Below are 23,943 nucleotides of genomic sequence, written 5' to 3' on the forward strand. Positions count from 1 at the left end.
GTTCACACTGCATCTTTCCTGGCGGGAAGGTGGGGCCAGAGCGGCTCAATCCTGACCTACTCTATCCTCCTGGTCAGTTACTCAACCATCTCTTATGGAAATCTGGTTCTACCACATAACGTTCTTCCAGTCAGGAAGCTGCTAAAACACTCTTTCAGAAGACTGTCTGCACTTCCGGAAGACCCCACTTGCCCAGTGGAACTCTGGTGCCTGGGAACACGCAGTCCCGTGAGACACCACCTTGCCTGAACAGGAGTCTCCCACGAGCCACCTGTCGGTGACTGTCTGTCAGCCACGTGCAAACACGGCCACTCAGTGAGGACTGGCTCACCCACCAGGGCGGCGGAGCCCAGGAGGAGTCGGGGCCTGAAGCGTCGCAGAGTGTCTCCTCCCCCGCCACACCTGTTCCCCAAGCAGGTCAGGAACCCTGGGGAATGCCGAACGTTTCTTACACTGCTGAGTGTCTGCGGCTGAATCGTGGAGGGCGCGCTCCCGCTTCACAGAACCGGAGAGAATCCAGTACGGGACCCTGCACTCAACACCGTGGAAGTGCCCACGGCATTCCGACAGGGGGCGAGGGAGCAGCTTCCCACGCTGGGGGACAGGGCCTCCTGACGCTGGCAACCACGGGCTAACGCGAACGGGAAGAACAAGCGGAATAGGAAAGTTACCATCACAGAGGAAAGCAGGTGTTCCTACGAGGGTTTTAATAAAGCTTAAGTAACCCGAACTGTCCGTACGTGAGACGTGCTCCGGGCACCAGTTCCCGGGAATCAGAGTGAGGAACCAGTTCTGCTACCACCAGAAGATGAACAGTGGGCATCTGGGCAAACGCAGGACGCAACAACCAGCGCACCTGTCTGGAGAAGTCCCAGCCGTGTTCTCCGCATCACAGAACACATGGCAGGGTCCTCCCTGGGACGTAAAATTCTGTGCGTCCCCACAAAAATAAAAAATAGGCACGCACACTTGTTGACAGAAGAGAGCACTTCCTGGAGAACACCTGAGAAATGAACAGCGGCCACCCACGGGGGAGGCGGGGCCACGGGGGGAGTGCAGGGGGAGAGGGGGCCGGGTCGGAGCAGCCTGGGTAGGAATGTGGGGGCTCACCACACTCTGTGGGGGCACGCAGCTCCCTTCCTGAGCGTGTACTAGCCTCTAAAACCTACCAAACCAGCGAGCCAGCACAGTAAGCGGAAGAGGGAGCAGTGTGCCAGCGACGGCAGGAAGGCCTCAGGCCTGTCCGCAGGCACAGGACCACGGACCTCAGGCACACGTCCCACGCAATCCAAATGAAGGCGTAAGCACTTTATACTTCTGCGGGAATTCTCCCCAGGGAGTCCCTACTTCAGGAAACACAGCGTATCTAACCTGTTTGCAAACTTCAACAGCTGCTCTCACAACCTTCCTGGAAAGCGCACACAGCCCTTCAATCCGCGGCTGCTCCTGCACCGGCACACTGCCCTGCCGTCCCCAGCATCGGGCAGGGGGAGTGTGGTCTGTTCTCCCGGTGCGACAGGGAGGGCCTGGGGCCCCACAGGAAACAGGAGGTGGATGAAGGTTACACCCGCAGGAGAGACCCAACCTGAGCTCACAGCAAGGACAGATGAGCTCTGGGTCAGCTGGCCCGAGTCTGTCCTAGGCTGCCAGCTGTCTGACCACGGGCCCTCACTCCACCATGATGGACGTGGCCTTGCACCCGGGGCGCTCTGTGGTGAGCAAAGCAGGCCGGGTCCCACGCTCAGGATGACCAGGCTGGCACACAGGCCGCCCACGCAGGAGGCAGCTGGAGCCAGGGTTCAGTCGGCCCTGCAATGCCGTGCCCATCCCCCTCAATGTGGCTTCACTCACAGGGAGGACAAGTGCTTCCGGCAGAGCGCAGCCGGAATTGGTGTCGAAGATTCTCTGAACGGCTTGCTATGTTTCCAAGTGTATGCTTAATTTTCTTAAGTAAAATCTTCAAACTTCCACCAAATCTGTCCTTACTTTAATGAAAGTGAGCTCATAAAACTCACCAGAAATGCTGTTAACATGACTAATAAATGAAATGTGAGCTGAATTATGGACACGGTATTAAGAACTGTTCACTCAGGGGCGCCTGCGGGCTCAGCTGGTTGGGCAGCTGTCTTCGGCTCGGGCTGTGATCCCAGGGTCCTGGGATGGAGCCCTGTGTCAGGCAACCGGTTCAGTGTGGAGTCTGCTTCTCCCTCTCCTGCTCCCCATCCTGTGTTCCCTCTCTCTCCTCTAATGAATGGATAAAATCTTTAAAAAACAACAACAAAAAAAACTGTTCACACACTAAGAGCCAAATCTTTTTTTTTTTTTTAGATTTTATTTATTTGAGAAAAAATAAGTGAGAGAGCACATGAGCAGAAGGAGAGGAAGAGGGAGAAGCAAACTTTCCTACTGAGCAGGGAGCCGGATGTGGGGCTTGAGCCCAGAACCCTGGGATCATGACCTAGCTGAAGGCAGGTGCTTAACGACTGAAGCCACCCAGGCACCCCACCAAGGGTCAAATCTAAGCTGTAACATTCTCACGGCATATTATGAAATAATAATTGCAAACAGTTGATAAGAGAAAAATTACTACTGAGTGAAAATATTTGTTAGCATTGATTCTGTGAAGGTAAATTTAATAGCTCAATAAATTATGCTAAGGCTTTTAAAGTAACTGGCCAAGACAATTTTCACAATCTATTAAAACACAGAGGACATTGGGAGGAGAGGATAAGGCAATTGGAGGAAATCGGAAGGGGGAGACAAACCATGAGAGACTGTGGAGGGCATTAAGGAGGGCACGTATTGCATGGAGCACTGGGTGTGGTGCATAAACAATGAACCTTGGAACACTGAAAAAGTAAAGTTTAAGTATTAAAAACAAAACAAAACAGGAAGAAGCTGGTTTTGAATTAGAGACGGGTGTTTAAAGCAATGTGACACCATGATGACCACATCCCCACTTCGCCTGAAGCTAACATACGGCAGCATGTTTATGAAAAGCAACGTGGGCACTGGTGAAAAGGACAATGACATGGTCAGCCAGCGCAGGTGGCGTGAACGCTGCTGGAGGTGTCTGTGTTGGCCCACAGCAGGCGCTGGTGTCTGGACTCCGCTCCCAGCTGCCTGATGTGACCACACGCACCTCCCCACCTGCACAAAGTCAGGAACACGCCCTGGCGCAGGAGGAACACGACCAGCCGCTGCTGCCCGCCCCGGGTTCTCCCTGCGCAGTCATTCCCCGCTCTCTGGCTTCCCCGGGGTTCCCACCAGCACCAGGGACACAAGTGACCCAATGGCTCAGCCCCAATTCTAAGTCAGTTACACGAGCTTGAGGAACACAGCACCTAAAATTTTGTTTTCTCCTCTACAAAGTGGAGCGAGTACAGCTTGGAAAAACAACATTTATTCCTCAAACTCAGACAAAAATTATTAAAATTACTAAAACAATCTAGTATGAAAATGTCGCAAACACTAACACGTAACCCCAAGAATGGCTTCTCATGTTGCACACAGGACTGTGGGGGAGACAACTTAGTTTGGATTTGTTTTCAGAAGACATCAAATTTCCACTCCTAACACGGTGAGAATGAGGACCACACCTCCACTCCAAAATGCTTACCTTTACTTGGGCAACTGAGACAATTTATAATTGGACGCTAAAATAATACTAATTTTTATTCAGAAAACAGATAATAATCATTGATTAGTGTCCATTTAAACTGCTAACATCGGGGAACTAGAGCATCTCACACAGAATACTGAAAAGTACATAGTGTTAATTTCTTCCACACAAATCCTCAAGGAAACCATCACCAAACGCCTTGAGAAACATAGGAAATGACCGAGGATTTCGGACACATGCGCCTCCCATCTCGTTTCTCGGTGTCCCAACATGAACGGGTGCAGACGAGCTGCCGTAGACCCGTTAAGCAGCGCGACAACCTGGAGCGGCTCCCGCGCTCCAGAGCACGCGCTGCACATGCTTGTGCCGGAGAAGCCCGCTCCGGAGCCCACGCCCCGCAGCACAAGAAGGAACGTGCAGCGCCAAGCACGCGGAGGGCCCGCCTGTCCATGGAGAAGGTGGCAGTGAGCAGAGTGGGGTCCTGGGGGTCCCAAGCAAATCCGGAGGTGAGCACACAGAATGCAACTGGGGGAGAGCCCGAGAGCTGGCGTGGACGGAGAAGGTGCCAGAGCGTGGGCCGGGGAGGGGACCATGCGGGTGTCTGCGGCAGCACGGACTCGGAGCATCGCGGACAGCTGGCTTCCGTCTTCGTTTTCCGCAGAGGCAGACGCAGCAAGTGGGCCTTTTTGGAAGGCAACCCTACCGCCTCTGAAGGGGGTGCGAAGGGGCAGGGCTGGGGGGTGAGAGGCGAGGATTCCCGCTGGGCAGTGACTGAGCGGGTCAAGCCTCACGCACGTGGGCTCGGCGCCTCCGCAGTCCCCGGGCTCCTCGCACACCATCTCTGGGGGACAGCGCAGAGACTGCAGTGCTCCAGAATGGCTCAGGGCCCTTTCAGGGGACAGTGCACACGGCACACTCCAACTCTACACTTGCACGTTTTTAGTATCAGAAAACAACCAGCAGAGGAAACGTAGTTTCACGGCCGTTACTGCTGGCAAGAGGCTAACACAGGTATTTTCATTTTCAAAGAGAGGAGAGGCTCGTGAGGAAAGGCTCTTCCATGGGAGGAGTGAGGCACGCAGAGGGAACAACAAACCAGGAGCAGGTTCGGGTGGCGGGAAGGACGGACTCTGGCCGGGGACCCACCTCGTCGGAGCTCAGCGCCTGCGCCCTTGTGGAGGTACGGGGAGGCACTCAGGAGCGGCCAGGGACAGCTCAGGACGGCCTGCACTCACAGACGGTGTGCGGAGAAATCCTCACCGAACAGAGACCTCCGTGCTCCCACACAGCTTCTGGCCACCGGACTCGCTGCACTCTGAGTCAGCCGAGTGCAGCCGCGGGGCCTCACCCGGGAAGTGGTGAGGTGCCCCGCAGGCCAGGGTGTGCATCCAAATACAGCCCGTGGGGCCCGGAGCGCAGGACTCCGGACAGCACAGCAGCAGAGGGGCCCACACACATCAGTCACCTACGACGCCCTGGCAAACTCTGACCGGGGCCGAACCAAACAGGTGCTATGACCTCAGGTGTAAAGTGACTTAACCCCCAATATTTCTGTCCTGTCACTAACACTGTTAATTTCCTAGAAACCATTACAAGGAAACTATTTCTAATGTCTCACAGTCCTATTAAACCCGAAGACAACAGCACCACGAACCATCGTTTACACTTTGCCTGTAATACACATGGCAACAGGATACATATTCTTTCTGGGCCGAGACACAAACTTTCTGTACAAACGGATGGCAATGCATCCACGTCTGCAGAGACGTACTCCTTTCTCCCATCAGCTGGCCGCGGGTCCCTGAAGCAGGGCGCACGCCTGTGAGCGACACGGAGCAGAACGGGCACGTGAAACCATCAGGCGGGAGTCTCGGGAAGGGCCCGCGTTTCACCCCTGCGTCTCCCACAGCAACGCACCGGAGGGTGCGGCTGGGTGAAACGGGCAACGTGAGGCGGCCCCGGGAGAAAGCGCGTGGCATGAGGGGCGCTGGTGTGGGAGAAATGCCCAGCATTTGCTTCCTCCTGAGCTCACTCCTCGTGCTCTGCTCTGCTATCAAACAAGCACAACTTTGCACCAACACTAGAGCGTCTTAAATATGTACACGTGTCACCGTCAAATCCCAGCCCATCAAGGGTCCTCGAAACGGCTTTGAAATGAAGACTTACTTTGACCACGTAAGTGAATCTCCGAATGTCCTGAATTGCACTTGAGAAGTCTAAGCGGTTGAAAGCCTCTCCCAGAGTACAGTAGCCGTGCCTCTGCAAAAACAGACACAGAGCAGTCGAGATCCGTAATTAGTCACTTAGTCAAAATAGAGTGACAGTTAATATGATCAGTCTGTGCAAATTCTTTTTAATTTGGGGAAAGGGCATTTGTTTTTATGATTTATTCCATACTTAGCGTGGAGTAAAAATAGCAATGCTAAACATGTCACGTATAATCAAGACGCTACACTCTGCCATTCTCACACCACTACAGACACAATGACAAAGACAAACTTGGTAACGATCCTGCTGATTTCTCTTGTCGGACAAGCGGGGGGAACTGAAATTGCAATGCGGCGTGTTCTAGGCTAAGCGCCTACAGACGCACAGGCCACCTGACCGGCTACTGTGAAGATGGGTTTGCCACAGACACGCATACAGAAACACCCACGCCCTCCGCAGGGAGCCCCTTGCCCCACGGGTGTAGAGGGCTCCCTGTGGGTCTGGAAGGCACCCTGCACACCAGGCCAAGGCCTGAGGCCCAGGACTGGGGGGTGACTATGTGCCGTGTCCGGGTGGGGAGCAGAAGACACCTGGCAGGGATACCCAGGAGCTGGTCATCAGACCCACAGGACCCAGAAGCCAAGGGAACAGATGGACACAGAGAACGTGTTTTTGGTACTGAAAACCCTGCCATCTATTTCAGCTGTGTGTCCTTCACGACGGGCCCTATGGTCTACACTGGCTTGCACAGAGGTGTACCCTGGGTGTCAGGAGTCATTCCAAACTCGAGCTTCTGCATTTGAAATCCTGAGCGTATACAGAGATTTTCAAGTCATGGTTGTGGGGTTAGACGAACTCGTGTCAGTCCTAAAAACATGAGGTGACAGATGACCCTTGCCTCTCTAACGGAGGGCAGGACAGGGGCTAGCGAAGCAGCTGGAGTGCACACCTGAGTCTCAGACCAAAGACGCCCCATGAAAGTTGATTGGGTTTTGTGCCCAAATCCTAAGAATGGTCCCAATGTGTGCACAAACCGACAAAACACATGTTTTCAAAACAATACATGTTATTAATGAGTATCTACCACATGCAGACTATTCTGGGAGCTGGGCAGGAAGCAAAGGTTAACTATAGGTTCTCATCTGGAGTCCATCGCCGCTGACACTTGTGCTCCTCAATGAACGGAACTGAAATGCTGGCATAGACACAGACTCCTCTTCAGGTGGCCACCGGGCCACAGCAGCCTCTTTTTGAGGGAATTAAATCTAATCAACAGACTGCGAAACACTTGTTTGGGTCACACGCGCCCGCCTGCGTTTGGGGGGCCTGGTACCACACGTGGAAGCTCAGAGGCTGTGGGGCAGCCCCAGGGGCCACGCACACAAGTAGCAACAGTACCTGGTCCGCATCAGGTGCTCAGCCCAGAGATGCAGCCAAGGGTAAGAAGCCTGGCTGTGTCCCTGCCCCAGGGCCCACACAACACCTCTGCAGACTCACAAGAAATTTCCCTTTGCTGCTCACGCTGTCCTGAGAGGGTCTCTGCTCTGTAGTCAGTGTGGTAACACAGAGCAGATCAAGTATTACACGGGCATGAGCGGCAGCCAGTCAGATTCTGCCAAGCGCTGCTCTGACGGGTCTCACTGAGCATGTGTGTTAGCCGAGAGCGAGCTCAAACCACAGCAGTCCTCACCACCAACCAGCCGTATCGGTCTCCGGCTCAGAAGCTGGTCCCTAAGCTTCTGGGAAGTGGGGCCACATCCAAACAACCATTATTAACACTTCTGGACATCTTACCCCTGCGCTAAACAACTACCTCCTCAGCTGTGCTCCCGCACAAGCAAAGCAAACAAAGAGCTTCTCAGGCCGCACAAGGGAGGAGGTGTCCGTGGGTACCGAGGAGCGAAGGAGGCAGAGTCAAAGTGAAAGGCCCACGGCCCACAGAAAAGCTGCAGCCAGCCTGGCAAAAGACAGGAGCAGGACGGGCTCCCACTGGTCTGGACAGGCTCGGACTTCACCACAATGTCACACCGGTTCTAGATGGGCCACCCCTGTTCTCACTGCCCATAACACACGAGAGCAAGGACACACATGCCAGCAGCACCTGAGGCTCACACCAGCAGCTTCTGGGGACAGGTAGTGAGAAAATGTCACACCATCTAAGGGTCCATCCTTGCTCTGCAACAGCCCTCCGGCTGACGCAGCTCTGTGGTGGGGGCGCTAACCACATGCCGCACGTGCGTGCGCACACGAGTACACACACGTGCACACACATGCACACGCGAATCACCGCTTCAAAGATCCTAGGTTTTCATCTGCTAGAATGTGAGCCAGAGATCTCATGCTGCGAAAGAGAGAATCTGTTTAATACGACATTACGTATTCAACAGAAAACACCACATACACTCTTATTTAAAATGGAATACTTACTTCTCTCGTGCTTTCTTTATGGACATAGATCCATTTCTCACGATAAAAACCTAGAATAAAAATTAACTTTGTTTTTAAAATCTGGCAAATCATTTAAATTGAAGATTTTTACGGAACTTCAGCAGTTGTACATGGCAACAAATCTGACTTATACAGAAAAGAGATGCTGTCACTTGGTTCAACGTCAACAGGACTGCTCTGTGTCCCGACACGAGTTTCAGAGCTGCTGAAACATCCTGACTGAGAAATGACTTCAGAGGGTGCCACATCTTAGCAACTCAGAAGAGCACTAGCTCTGTGAGAAGCTGCAGTTAATAGCAAGACATAAAGGACTATAAAAATTTTGATTGTTAAAAAAAAGGGTACAGTCATTAATTCTGTGTACCCTAATAATTCTTCTTCTTCTACTCTTGTCTTTTTCACATAACTCAGTCCCAGAGCCTCGAGGCCGTGACGACTCTGTTCTCCACAGGACCCCGTCTTTTCCAGCAGCCTGAATACACTAAGACAGAGGCCAGCGACTCCTGCTCGGGCCACAGTGGGGAGCGGGGCCTGGCACGTAGGTGAGCCACGGCCAGGAGGCTCCCTGCCCGGCCGGGCCTACATGCCAGTCCAGCTCTGCCCGGAGTCCAGAGTCAAGACCCCTGCCACCTGGGCTTTTTGCTTGGGAGCGAACTGGTAACGGAGCTCACGACCAATTTTTAGTCATTACACATGCATGAGCTGCTCTGTGGGGTTTGCGATGTTTTTTGTTTCAGCAAATCTTGCTAACTAAATGGTGAAGCTGCCAAGAGTCTGACAACCTAGTCGGTGGGCAGTACTGCACACAGAGCCACTATTCACATGTCGCCCCTTACTTCTTCAGACAGCACGCCAAAACAATTTAGTACGCTAATGTATTAAACAAGTAATATACCATGAAATTGTTAATAAAAATGATCTTACATTGAGCATTTGTATCATTTCTAAAATGATCCTTTTTCCTCTTTTTGGACGTGTATTCCTGCTCTTCATTACTGAATATTTCTTCGTCATCACTATTTAAGATACTGAAATAAAGACACATTTTATTAAAGACTTTCACATGGAGATCTTCATTTGGCTTTTCTTTTATAAAATAAGATACTGGTTTGCAACTCAGGAGACCAAAACGAAAACCGTGAAGTTCTGAAAGCAACCAGTAACTTTGAAAGCAGCACATTCCAAGTCTGAGGTTATCTGTTGTTTGCGGTGAGAAATCGGAGGTTTACCGGGTTCTTCTGAGGATATCAGAGCAGGAAGGGCAGAACACGGTCAGACCATGCCAGGGTGTTGGGTACGCACCACCAAGGGAGGCTCTCACTTGACAGCCTTCCCTATGACACAGACATCACAGACAGTACTACAAACACTCGGGAGGTAGGTCAGTGGGAGAACAGGGTGCCCAGTACGGATTCATGGCGTACCGATTCCTCAGCCAACATTTCCTTCATCCGCTCCCACACTTACCCCTAACCACCGCTGCACGGGACGCTGCCTTAGGAAGCACCGACCAAACAATACGGACTGTTAAGGTGCTTAACTGAAGCCAGGTGACGGACAAGGTTGATTTTCCTATTGAAATACATCTAATTAAAAGCTTTCCCAATTTCTCTTTTTCTTTTTTTTTGGCTAAAATAAGGAAACAATAAGGCAGTAACTAAACAACTTAAATACATTTTCTTTAAAAGGGGCTTTATAGTTAAAAAAATAGCAACTGTACACAGCATTCCACCCCATCAAAGGTAAAGGTGCACACAATTTTTATTTTCGACACACTGGCGTGAGCCAGTTCAAACTTACAGAGAGGGGAGGAGCTGGCTGGTGGAGGTCGGGGCCCAACACTCGGCGCTGCCGTTTTCCAGACACTCCCCGAGAAGGCAGTGACACCTCCAGTAGCCAGCATTCAGCTCACCGGCACAGCCGCCTACCCCGAGGGCATCCAAGGATCACCGTCAGAAGACACTCACACCGCACTGGCAACAGCTGTAAGTCACCAGGACAGGTGCAGGTGCACTGACAAAAACATGCGAAGTTTCCCATTCAGTGACAGGTGCCACATAACGGAACCCCTGGACACTGGCTGGTCCCATGGTGTCAGTCACACTCAACCTTACACGAATCGGGTGTCCTTGATCCAGATCCTGAAGACAAGTCAGCTTTTCCAAACTAGAGCCATGAGCACACCAAGGAAGGGCAAACATCCGCTGTTCTCTACGGAGCACGCCACACGGACGACAAAGCCTGCAGGACGGACCCTGCCCCGACAGGAGATCCCATTCTACCCCGCGGACACGCGGCAGGACTGGCTGCAGGAGCTGTGTCCTTCTGGCAGGTCTATCATGGTGTGGCAATGGCCCCTGGGGCTCCCCATGCTCGCACACACAGACGCGGCCATGTGGGTAGTGAAGGTGCTCACTGGACTCAGGTCCTGGGGCCACAGCAGGCACCCCACTTGGGTCCACATGGATTATCAAGAGAAACTCCCACTCTAAGGAAACTAAGTTGCCATTTTCATTTTTCACAAAATTTCACATATTTCACAAAATATCTTCAGTGGTTTTTATACTGCCAGGTGAAAACCATACACATATGTAAGAAAAAGAAACGCTTCCAAGATAAAAATTCAACATTTAAAACCATCATTCCGTGCTAAGCGAACTATGAGGAATTTGAGAGGCAGGGAGGAGGGTTATGGGGGGGGTGGAGAATGAAACAAGATGGGATCGGGAGGGAGACAAACCATAAGAGACTCTTAATCTCGCAAAACAAAACAAACTGAGGGTTGCCGGGGGAAGGGGGTCAGGGAGAGGGTGGTGGGGTTATGGACACTGGGGAGGGTGTGTGCTATGGTGAGTGCTGTGAAGTGTGTAAGCCTGGTGGTTCACAGACCTGTACCCCTGGGGATAAAAATACATTATATATTTAAAAAAAAAAAAGGGAAGGAAACAAGGGAGGAAGGGAAGGAGGGAAAAAAAAACCTATCATTCCATTTAACTCACACACAAGCCACTGAGCCACTGCAGTTCACAGGACACGCCCTCATTTATCACCTCTGATTTTACAAGCGAGATCAACAGCACCAACTTGGATTTAAAAGTCAGGAAACTTCAACAACAAAACCAAACAGCTGGAATAAAAATGAGTAGAATGAACAGATGTTTGTCCAAAGACAACGCACTGGAGGTCAACAGGCACAGGAAGTGATGCTCACCATCACCAGTCACGAGGGAGACAGTGAGCGGCCAGCTCCCACCTCGTAGGACGGCCACCACTCAAAGCCTGGAAAATAACAAGTGTTGGCGAGGACACGGGAGCCCTTGTGCTGGTGGGAATGAAGAAGGGCAGCCTCTTCCGAAAACACGTGTTTGCAGCACCCCCTACAGAAACCAAGCACAGACCCCCCGGCTGACCCAAGCCCCCTCCTGGGTAGGTGCCTAGAAGTGAAAGCAGACTGTCCACGGGCATCCGCACAGCAGCGCTCCCAGCAGCTGGCAGGTGAGAGCCACTCATGTCTGCGCACATGGCTGGACGAGCACAACGGAAGGTGGTCCCTGCACACAGCAGGGCACCCTCCAGCTCGAAACAGAAGGGAATCCCAGCACACACCAGAACGTGGGGGACTTGGGAGGATGCCATCCGAGTGAAACAAGCCATCACAGAGGTACTTCCGAGGGTCTGCGGGACGCCGTGCAGTCAGAGAGCAGGGTGGACGGAGCTGGAACTGGGAGGTGGCGTGGGGTCCGAGCACGGGGACAGAGTGTCAGCGTGGAGGGCGTGGGGAGAGCTGCACTGCAGCACGCACACACTCAGTGCCCCGACGCCAGAAGACGGTGAAGACGGGGCAAGGTGTACTTTCTTCACCACGGTGCTCACGCCTCCCTCTCTGCCCAGTCGTGGTCCCCTACCAGCCCCGACTGTTCTGAGGTAAGCCCCCAACGGGCTCTCTCAGGATGACCCCAGTCCTGCTGGGGCGGGTGTGGCGAGTGTCTCTTCACAGAGAAGCTCCCGCCGGGCAGGGACATGGGGTGTCCCCGACGCCTGCGGTGCGCGCCTTGCTTCCGCCACAAGGCAGGGCCGCACGCTCTGGCCAGGAAGCCCGTCCGCCTGCAGCCGCACCTCGTCTCACCGACTCCCCGTCTCCCGAGCTGCCCACTGTCTTCTTAGCACACTTAGGCATTCGCAGTGACACGGGTCTTCCCTCCTTCCCTGGGTTTTGCTCGGGGCGGGAAGCTGCAGCACCCCGCCCCGCCCGACTGCTCCCAGTCAGGACCTCCCACGCTGCATGGAAGTGGGTGTCTGTCCCACGGGTGCAGAAGAGGAGTGGCCCTTCAGAACACGTCTAAGCGCTCCCCCCGGTTCCAGGGCACGCCACCTTATCAGTCCTCAAAGAGGTCCGGTGCCCCTTTCTCGACGTCTTCCCCTTCCTCTAACTGGACTGTTTGTTCGCTTGGACGTGTCCAAGACCTCCCTTGCCCTACTGCCCATTTCAGAAATCATTTTCTCGTCCTGCTGCTCAGGCGGGTGCTTTCCACTCACCCATCTCCCTGATCCCTGCCCTGTCCTTCTGCATCCCGTCTGCCGCGGACCCGTCTGGCGTTACTGTATTCTTGGGCCTCGACTGGCTCTGTCCGTGTCTCCTACGTCTGCTGTGGGTCTGAGTCCACCCAGCCTTCCCTCCAACCGAGCGAACGTCTGCATGACCGTTCAGCTCTTCCTCGGACACTACCTGCCTCTGTGTCGGGCAGTTCTGCTGCCATCGTGTCTGGTTCTCCTGGAGCGCAGGCCTCTGTCGACACCCACTCTGCTTGGCCTTCTGTGTGTGCTTTCCTGAGTCCTGAACCTGAGGAAGGGTACTGTGCCTGCCGGCGACTGGGCGAGCTGGACAGAGCTGTGGCCGGTGGAGGCTGGGGGTCGGAGGTCTCTCTGTGCCGGCCCACCCTGTGGGATGGCCAGAGCCACCGCGGGAGTGGGTGGGGACGGCCCCGAGGCTCCCCACGCAAACGGTACTCTGGCAGGACAGCGGCGCTAAAGCAGCTGCACAGAGAGGGCTCCCAGGGCCTCCCCAGTGTGGACACCCTGACGGGACAGTACGTGAGGAGAAGCAAACACAGGCCGATGCAGTCTCTGGGCGCTCATGTCCCCGGAGGGACAGCGGAGGTGGGGGGCCACCAAGGTGCTCCAGGCTGTGCAGAGTGCCCTGACAGGGCTGCTACCGCCGAAGTGGGCACGGGCCACGGGGGTCGCTGGGCTGTCCACAAGACAGCAGATGGCAGAGTGGGGGCAAGCCAGGATGTCCCAGGTGCTCAGTACAGGGGCGCCCTGGCGAGCTGGCTGGCAGGCCCTGGAGCAGCCAAGCAAGGCATCGGAAGCCGAGGCGGGGAGGGTCTGCAGCGTTCCAGGGTGCTCGCACCTGTGTTGCCTCGGTGAGACAGTGGGAGCCGCAGTGAGCCCTGAGCGGGGGTGCCCCAGCATGCACAGCGCTGGGGACACCTCCCTGGGTGGCTGGGCTGCCATGGGCGCAGGGACCTGGGCTCAGGGACGCAGCAGGCCGGTCAGGACGCCTGAACCCTGCTCCCATCCACACGATCAAGGGGAGGGGAACCGTAAGCCATGAGGCTCACCAGCCCCAAACCTAGAGAGTTCCAGCAGCTCTCCACGGTTTGGCACAATTTTAAGGATGTCTCTTTATAAGCTACTTATCTTTTCCACGGTGGCTTTTTTCTGTGCCCCAGGGCCGATGCGTGTGCTCACAGTCCCTCGGCACGCTCTCCCTGCTGTTGTGCACAGCACCGGGGGTGGGGGTCCCTCCCCCACAGTGTCCTCCTCTGTTCACTCTCTGCTCAGTCTCTAGGTCTGTTGTGCAGAAGCTCCTCGGTCAGCCCTCAGCTCTTCAGGAGGAACTGCTCAGTCAATAGTGCTGGATTTGGGGTGTCCCTGGAGCTGGTGAATTCGGAGCTTCCTACATTGTCATCTTGATCTTGAACACGACCTGATTTGGAAACAGGACCTCTGGCAATGGAATTAAGTGAAGGACCTTGAGGTAAAATCATCCTGGATAAACCACGGCAGCCCCAACTCCAAGAGCAGAGAAGCCACAGGAAGACTGGCAGGGGGAAGGCCATGTGACCGTGGAGGCAGAGACTGGAATGAGGCAGCCACCAGCCAAAGGACAATAGGACTGCCATAAACACCATAAGCTAGGGATGGCCCCAGAGCCCGTCCACACCTGCATTTTGGACTTCCGGCTCCGACGCCACTGATGTTACGGTTACGGCAAAGCGTACCTTTAAGTTACTTGAGCTCAGTACTGATCTCAAAAGTGCACGTGAGCTATCAACTCTGCTATCAAACACAGCAGACGCTGGGAGAGAAAACTCAGCAGACTTGATGCCTCATCAGAAACATAAACCACAGCCAACCTCAGATACAAAATGTGGCCAGTTTCCCCCGAAACGGAACAAAACCCGGTGACACCCTCAAATGAACGAGTCCAGGCTGACGTCCTCTGGCAGCTCCGTCGGGCCCTAAGCTGTGCGTCCGCTGCGACGTGGAGCTGGACAGCGCGCCGCTCCTCTCCCCAGCGCCGCCACAATGTGAGCTCCAGCACTTCCCGCGACATCCGCACTTACACGTCGGTCCTCAGCGCCGTGTGTTTGTGCACACGCTTTCCAAGACAAAGACCAAGGGTCACAGCTCGTCTTCTCCCGCTGGCCGGATGTCCACACTCCCGTTCCTATTTCAGGTCACTCTTGCATCAGCAATTAGTCTTTCTTACAAAAAGATATTAAAAGGAAAAGTCCAATTTATTTTTCAGAAAAGATTAAAAACCTGTTTTTAGGACTAACACTATTCCTGACTGTCTCCCACAACACACTCAGGGACTCTGAGGCAGACATGTTATGGGAAGGGGGTACGGGGCGGGTGGTGGCCATGCAGCCCCACGGTTTGCCCAAAAAGGAGACGCCCCGGCCCTCACACACCACGTGGTTTAGTGAAGGAAAACGTGGTCTTGTAGAGGGTGGGACGGAGTTCAGCCCAGCAGCTGTGCCGTCTGCGTAGGAGAAGCCAACTGGAAGTGTGGAATGCGGGGCGGGTCAGCGCGACCCGGCCCTCACGGACTCCGTGTCACACGGAGCTGACCGCCGCCTCGGGGTGACTCGCCGCTACCCTTCCTGCAGACTCTGCACGGCTGTGATACTCCCACGGCCACCAACCCCATCAAGTCCTCCCCGCCTCATGTCACAACACAGAACCCGGAACGACGAAGGCGACCCCAGAGCGGAGCTGTAGCAGGTGTCACAGGCCAGAAACAGCCTCAGGAGACGAGCTCAAGAGACCCCAGAGAGCCGCAGGGGTGCCATCTGCTCCGGATGCTGGCCACGACGGACTTGGGGAGCGCGCACCAACACAGGAAGCACGAGACCGGGGGCTTCGTGAGGAATCCACTACGGGATCCACTCCGGAGCAGAGCGCTGGACGCCAACAGGACGAGACAGGCAGAGGCAAACGCTGCCGAGCAAATAACACGTATTTATTTGTAGGACTACGGAGCGCCACGGAGCGTGTCACATCACGTGGCACCGTTCACAGAGAACCAGCACGAGGCCAGCAGCAAACTGCGTGGTTTACTGTAGGGAGCCGACAGTCTGTCACTGAACAAAAGGAACGGAGGGACGACACGAGATGTTCCTCAAGCACAAGATGACAGGCTCTCTCTGTGTATCAGAGACCATCCATGGGCGCAAGAGGACAGACACGACGGCGTCTGAAACACGGGTCCCTGCAGCCCCATGGAGCAGAAGTTCGGAGGGCACGGCTCGGCTCCACCAGGGAAAGAGCTCGGGACGGGCTCACAGGGCAAAATCAGACACAAACCCCGCGTGTGAGCAGCACACCTCTGAGGAGACAGGAAACATACATCGGAATTCATGCGACTCCAGGAAAACAACTGTCACAGGAAATCAGAGCATCAAGTACATGTAATTTAAATATAGGTAGATAGAAGAAAACGGGGAAAAATGAATAACTTAGACGTATATTTTGGAAAGCTAGAGAAAGAATTACTAAAGATAAAAGCAAATCCCAATAAATAGAAAACAGGTAGCACTAAAAAATCCAAAGCTAGTTCTCTGCAGAAAATAGTCAGCAAGATAAAGGACAAGATAGCTCATCAGAGAAATTAAAGTACAAACACTTACATTTCACAATGACAAGAAGAGAATTATCAGTGCAAACACAAAATTTAAAGACTGTAAAGGACTATATTACAAAATGCTTTGGTAAACCAGAAGAAATAAAACTGATAAATATGGTAAGACACCACTAAAAAATCAGATTCTTCCTTAGAGGCAGGGATGCTGATTATAAAGTGCACCTAAGAAGCAGAAGACAAGTGTGAGCGAGAGCAGCAGCGAGGGGAAGCCACTCGTCCCCACTGACTCTGAAACACAGTCTAAAACCTCGTGACAACTGCCTCTGCTCTGGCTCAAGGCAACAACACAGGAGGACGCTGAGCCCAACACCCCCCTTGCACACACCAAGGCTCTGTGGCCAAGGAACAACTTCCTCCCCGAGCAGCGCCTCCACATCGCATGAACAAGAAACACCGCCACGGGAGCAGGTGGGAGAGGCTGAGACAACCTCGCCGTGCACCCTACTGAGGCCCCGGCACAGCGACACACGATCGGGAGCCAATCACAACCACAAGGTTGTCCCTGAAGAGCAAAGGGCTTGAACTGCGTGGGGAACCCCAACACTTACAACCCGCATCTGAGACAATCCCTCAAAACATCCAGCTGGGAGGCCACGGACACAAGGCCACAGACACAAGGCCACGGCAAGTGAGAAACGGCCCTCGAAGAGCTCCCTGCGCCGACTCCCCCACCCTGCGGCCCAGCAGACTTTCTGGGAACGAGGCTTCCCGGCTCTTTAGAAGGCGCTGGCCCGGGCTGGGGGGTGGAGGAGCAGGCCTCCAATCTGACGGACGCCTCGGAGCCGACGGACGCGCCCTTCCCGCACACGGCTGGAGGGACCCTCTCTGTGCTCTCCTGCCACATCTGGAAAGGAGCCCGTCCACTCACCCAGCAGGCGGCTTTCCGTGGCTGCCAGCCAGGGACACGGCCAGATCTCCCAGCTCTGGTGGCCAGCGGGGCCACACTCGCGTACTCTCACACCACTGCCCACAGGTCTGGCCGCCCATCAGCCGGAATCGGGGGCTACCTGAGACCTGCCCCCAGAGCATGGCCTGGCTTGGGTGCACTCTCAAGGACTAGGGGCCCGTAAGCAGCAAGAGACGGCCTGGACGGTCACGAAGACCTGCGAGGTGACCTGCGAGGGCTGACTGAGACGTTGCATCACCCAGACGCGGCCAACCCCTCAAGCCTGGGAGAGGGGACGGTTTCCTCTCATGCAGAAAATCCCACACGGAGAGTCAAGTAAAACGAAGAAACAGAGTCGTATGCATGAAACAAAAAGATCAAACCTGAGAAAACAGACCTTAGTGAGACAAAGGTAAGTAACTTAGCTGATAAAACGTTCAATACCTGACAGAGTTCCAAGTACCGGTCCTATGGGTGCTCCCTGAGCTCAAAGGAAGAACGGCTGAGCAGAGAGACAGAAAATGTGCGGCAGTACCAGGAGGAGTCCCCGCACCGCACATGGCAGCAGGAGGGGCCCGCAGCAGACTCATGGAGCGAGCAGGAGAGGGGGTCAGCGGGCAGCAGGACTCACCCAGTCAGAGAAGCAAAAAGGAAAAACAATGAGAAAGAATTAAGTGATCTTAAGGGAATTATGAACACCACATGGACCTACATTCTCATTACAGGCTCCCCAGAAGGAGAACAGAGAGAAAAAGGGCGGGGGCGGGGGGGGGGGGGGGCCTCATTTGAAGAAACAACAGATGAGAACCTCTTACCCTGGGGACAGAAACAGACATCCAGACCCAGGAAGCTCAGAGTTCCGGTAAGATGAACCCAAAGGGATCCACACCAAGACACACTATAATTGAACCATCAAAAGTTAAGCAGCACGAGAAAGACCACCTGCTGTGTACAAGAGAACCTCTAAGACCGCAGGCAGGTCTGTCAGTAGGAACTATACCAGCCAGCGGGAGTGGCGTAACACATTCAAAGTGCTACAAGGAAACAACTGCTGAGACTACTCCACCCAGCAAAGCTGTCCTGCAGAACTGGGGAGAGAGAAAGAGTTTTATAGATGAGCAAAATTTAAAGGATTTAATCGCCACCAGACTAGCCTTACAAGAAGTGTTCAAAGGACTTCTTCAGGCTGACACCAGAGGGTACTGATTAGTAACAAGAAAAATAAGAAAACATGAATTTCACTGGTAAAGGTAAATATATACTAAAATCCAGAATACTCTAATATTGTAAAATTAGTGGGTTAATTACTAATAAAGCTAATATAAAGATTAAAATAGTAAAAATACAATTATTTCTTAACAGATACGCAAGATTAAAAGATGTAAATTGTGGTATCAAAGACATAACAGGGGTGGTAAGATATAAAGCTTTAGAATGTGTTGCAACTTAAGTTATCAAATTAAAACAGACAGTTATAAACAGAGCTGTTTTATGTGAGCCTTGTGGTGGCCACAAAACAAAAACCTATTGTGGAAACCCAGAAGATTGTGAGGGAGCAAGGGAAGCATACCAACATAGAAAATCATCAAATCACAAAGGAAAAGACCCAGAGGAGAAAGAAACAAGGAAACTACATAACTACAGAATTACCAAAATGGCGGTAAGTCGAGACCTATCAGTAATGACTTTAAATGAGGAAGGACTAACTTCTGCCGTCACAAGACACAGAGGGGCCAAACGGATAAAAGAACAAGACCCATCTGCATGTGGCCTAACAGACGCACTTAAGAGGGACGGACACACAGACTGAATGAGGGGACAAAAGAAGATAGTTCAAGCAAATGGAAACCAAAAGGAAAAGCTGGGATAGCGATATACACCTCGTAAAACAGACTTCAAGACAAAGGCTACAGTAACAGACACAGAAGGTCACTGCATAAACATAAAGGGGTCACTCCCACAAGAAGATACAATATCTGTAAGTATTTCTGCATCCAATATAGAAGTACCGAAGTAAAGAAAATATTAACAGATCTAATAATCACAGAAGATGTAATACCCTTATTTCATCAATGGAGAGATAACCCTCACAGAAAATCAGTAAGGCAACAAGAGCCCTACAGGACACATGAAACCAGATAGGACTTAACAGGTACACACAGAACATTCCCTTCCAAATTCCTACTTCAATGCACATGGCGCATTCTCCAGCACAGATCACAGGTTGGGCCACAAAACAAATCTTCCTAAATTTAAGAAGATGGAAATGATATCAAATTTGTTTTCTGACCACAATGATATGAAACTAGAAAGCAGTAAGAAGAAAACTGGAAAATTAACAGATGTACAGAGTTACAACAACCCATTACTGCACAACCAATGGGTCAAAGAAGAAAACAAAAGAGAAGAAAGAAAACGTATCCTGAGACAAGTGAAATGGAAAACAACACAGCAACACCTACGGAGGTTCTGCAGGGGAATTTCAGCGTGGTAAACGACTACATGGAAAAACTAGAAAAATCTCAAACCAACTTCACATCTCAAGGAACTAAAAAAGAATAAATGAAAGTTAGCAGAGGAAAAGTAAGTACCAAATTTCAGAGTAGTTATAAGTGAAATGCAAAATAAAAGGACATAGGAAAGATCAATGAGACTAAGAGATTTTTCAGAACATAAAATTGACAAACCCTTGGCTAGACTCACCAAGAAAAAGAGAAAATTCAAATAAAAATTAGAAATAAAAGAGGATATGCTACAGAAAATACACAGAATCAGGGTGCCTGGGTGGCTCAGTGGGTTAAAGCCTCTGCCTTCAGCTCAGGTCATGATCTCAGGGTCCTGGGATCGAGCTCTACATCGGGCTCTCTGCTCAGCGGGGAGCCTGCTTCCTCCTCTCTCTCTGCCTGCCTCTCTGCCTACTTGTGATCTCTCTCTTTGTCAAATAAATAAATAAAATCTTTAAAAAATATCTATCAGCAAATGAAATTAACATCATGTTAGAAGAACTATGCACCATGATCAAATGGAATTTATTCCAAGGATGCAAAGATGGTTCAACATCTGCAAATCCATCAATGTGACACACTGCGTTAACAAAAGGAAGAATAAAAATCATATGATCAACACAACAAATACAGAAAAATCACCTGACAAAATTTAATAGCCATTATGGCAAAAATTCTCAAGGACGTGGGTATATAGGTATCAAAACTACAGTGAGATCCCACCTCACACCAGTCCGAATGGCTAAAATGAACAAGTCAGGGAACAACAGATGTTGGCGAGGATGTGGAGAAAGGGGAACTTTCCTACACTGTTGGTGGGAATGCAAGCTGGTGCAGCCATTCTGGAAAACAGCATGGAGGTTCCTCAGAAAGTTGAAAGTGGAGCTACCCTATGACCCTGCAATCGCACTACTGGGTATTTACCCAAGAATATAAAACACATTCGAAGGAGCACATGCACCCTAATGTTTACTGTAGCATTATCAACAACAGCCAAACTATGGAGAAAGCCCATGTCCATCAAGAGATCAATGGATAAGGAAGATGTAACATATATACATATATTTTAAAAGATTTTATTTATTTCTTTGAGAGAGAGACAGTGAGAGAAAGCATGAGAGGAGAGAAGGTCAGAGGGAGAAGCAGACTCCCTGCAGAGCTGGGAGCCTGATGCAGGACTCCATCCCAGGACTCCAAGATCATGACCCGAGCTGAAGGCAGTTGCCCAGCCAACCGAGCCACCCAGGAGCCCAGATGTAACATATATATTATATAATATATACTATGGAATATTACTTTGGCATCAAAAAGAATGGAATTTTGCCATTGGCGATGATGGGTATGGATCTAGAGAGTGTTTTTTTTTTAAGATTTTTTATTTATTTATTGGACAGACAGAGATCACAAGTACGCAGAGAGGCAGAGAGAGTGGGGGAAGCAGACTCCCTGCAGAGCAGAGAGCCTGATGCGGGGCTGGATTCCAGGACCCTGGGACCAAGACCTAAGACGAAGGCAGAGGCTTAATCCACTGAGCCACCCAGGCGCCCCCAAGGCATGCTTGTTACTGGATTCTCACTGCTTCTTAAACTTCTCAGAGGGTTGCTCCAGAAAATACATACCTAAGTTCTTTTCTCTTAAAAAGAGAAAAATAATCTCTAGCAATGGCACTACTGGGTTTTTACCCTAAAGATACAAACATAGTGATCCGAAGGGGAACATGCACCCGAATGTTTATAGCAGCAATGCCCACAATAGCCAAACTATGGAAAGAACCTAGATGTCCAGCAACAGATGAACGGATAAAGATGTGGTATATACACACAATGGAATACTATGCAGCCATCAAAAGAAATGAAATCTTACCATTTGCAGCGATGTGGCTGGAACTAGGGAGTACAATGCAAAGTGAAGTATGTCAGCCAGAGAAAGACAATTGTATGATTTCACTCATATGTGGGATTTAAGAAACAAAACAGATGAACATAGGGGAAGGGAGGAAAAACAAAATAAGATAGAAAACAGAGAGGGAGACAAACTTTAAGAGACGCTTAACTCTAGGAAACAAACAGGGCAGCTGGAGGGAAGATGGGGGGGTGGGGTAACTGGGTGACGGGCATTAAGGAGGACACATGATGGAATGAGCACTGGGCATTACACACGACTGAGGAATCCCTGACGTCTTCCTCTGAAACCAATACTACACTACACGTTAAGTAACTTGAATTTAAATAAAAACTTGGGAGAAAATAAAATCAAAGCGGGTGGAAGTGAATCCTCCTCAGCATAACAGAGGTGGTACAGGACAGGCCCACAGCCACCCCCACACTCAGTGATGAAGAGCGAAAGCGTCTCCTCTGAGACCAGGAACAACACGAGGATGCCCACGTGTGCCACCTGACTCAGCACAGCTGGAAGTCCTGGCCTGAGCGGCTTGGCTTGAAAACCAGGAGGCATCCAAATTGCAAAGTTAGAAGTGAAACGGTCACTATTTACAGGTGACATGATACTATATACAGAAAACCCTAAACATTCCACCAAACAATCATTACAATAAACGAATTCAGTAAAATTACAGGATACAAAAATCAATATACAAAAACCTGTTGTGTTTCTACATGCCTGTAACAAGCTACCAAAAAAAGAAATGAAGAAAACAATGCCAATTAAAATAGCACCGAGAAAGAATAAAATACCTAGGACTAAATTTAATCAAGGAGGTCTGCATATGTACACTGAAAACTATGAGACACTGGTGAAAAATACCCGAGGAAGACACAAATAGATGGAAAGATACTCAGTTTTCATGGACTGGAAGAACAAATGTTAACACGTCCACACCACCTAAAGCAATCTACAGACTCGGGCCATCCCTGTCAAAATTCCAAAGGCATACTTCACAGAAGCAGAACAATCCTAACGTGCACATGGAGCCATGAAAGCTCATGAACTGTCAAAGCGATCCTGAGAAAGGGGAACAACACCAGAGGCATGATGCTCCCTGAAGTCAAATTCTATCACGAAGCTGCAGTCGTCAAAACAGTAGAGTTGGCATGAAAACAGACAAAGAACCCGGTGGAACAGACTAGAGTGTGCAAAAATAAACCCTCATGTATGCAGTCAGTGGAGCCAAGAGTGGGGGAAGGACAGGCTCTTTAGTAAATGGGGCTGGGAAAACTGGACGTCTTCGTGCAAAAGAACGAGATCTGACCACTACCTCACACACCCATCAAATTAAGTAAAAATGGATGAAAGACTTCAGTGTAAGATCTGAAACCATAAACTCCTGGAAGGAAACACGGGGATACTAGCTCCCTGATATTCACTGGTCTTAGCGATGCTTTGTTTTAATCTGACACCAAAAGCAAAGGCAACAAAAGCAAAAAAAACAAGCGGGACACATCAAACTAAAAGACTTCTGCACAGCAACATGACAAGGCAACCTAGTAAATGGGAGAAAATATCTGCAAATCATAAACCTGATACAGAATTCGTATCCAAAATATAAAAAGAACTTTAAACTCAGCAGCAAAATAAAAACATTCCAACTTAAAATGGGCATAAGTTGGGGTGTCTGGGTGGCTTAGTGGGTCAAGCCTCTGCCTTCGGCTCAGGTCATGATCTCACGGTCCTGGGATCCAGCCCCGCATTGGGCTCTCTGCTCAGCAGGGAGCCTGCTTCCTCCTCTCTCTCTCTGCCTGCCTCTCTGCCTACTTGTGATCACTCTCTGTCAAATAAATAAATAGAATCTTTAAAAAAAAAAAATGGGCAGAAGACCTAAATAGACATTTTTCCAAAGGAGACATACAAATGGCCAACAGGTATATGAAAAGGTGATCATAATTATCAGAAATGTGTATCAAAACATAATGAGATTTTTAAATTTTTTTAAAAATACAATGAGATCCCACCTCACACCAGTCAGAATGGCTCAAACCAACAAGTCAGGAAACGAAAGATGCTGGTGAGGATGCGGAGAGAGGGGAACCTCCTGCACTGTGGTGGGAATGCGAGCTGGTGCGGCCGCTCTGGAGAACAGCATGGAGGGTCCTCAGAAAGTCGAAAA

At 51.1% G+C, this 23,943-nt stretch overlaps 1 protein-coding gene across 9 annotated transcripts in view; it reads right to left on the reverse strand.

The window, feature by feature from the left end:
• The window catches only part of FBXO25 (F-box protein 25), a 58,378-nt gene that overhangs the window by 18,195 nt on the left and 16,240 nt on the right, over positions 1–23,943 (reverse strand). For 7 of the 9 annotated variants that reach the window (XM_045989052.1, XM_045989000.1, XM_045989025.1 and 4 more), the window contains 3 exons: positions 9,203–9,306; positions 8,258–8,307; positions 5,789–5,881 (listed from right to left, as the gene is read on the reverse strand). In XM_045989052.1, the coding sequence (XP_045845008.1) occupies positions 5,789–5,881; positions 8,258–8,307; positions 9,203–9,306 (247 nt within the window). The remainder of the gene's footprint in view (positions 1–5,788; positions 5,882–8,257; positions 8,308–9,202; positions 9,307–23,943) is intronic. The other 2 variants (XM_045989061.1, XM_045989069.1) reach the window with 1 other exon arrangement.

The sequence above is a fragment of the Meles meles genome, chromosome 2 (assembly GCF_922984935.1).
Source record: "Meles meles chromosome 2, mMelMel3.1 paternal haplotype, whole genome shotgun sequence".
NCBI classification, from domain to species: domain Eukaryota; kingdom Metazoa; phylum Chordata; class Mammalia; order Carnivora; family Mustelidae; genus Meles; species Meles meles.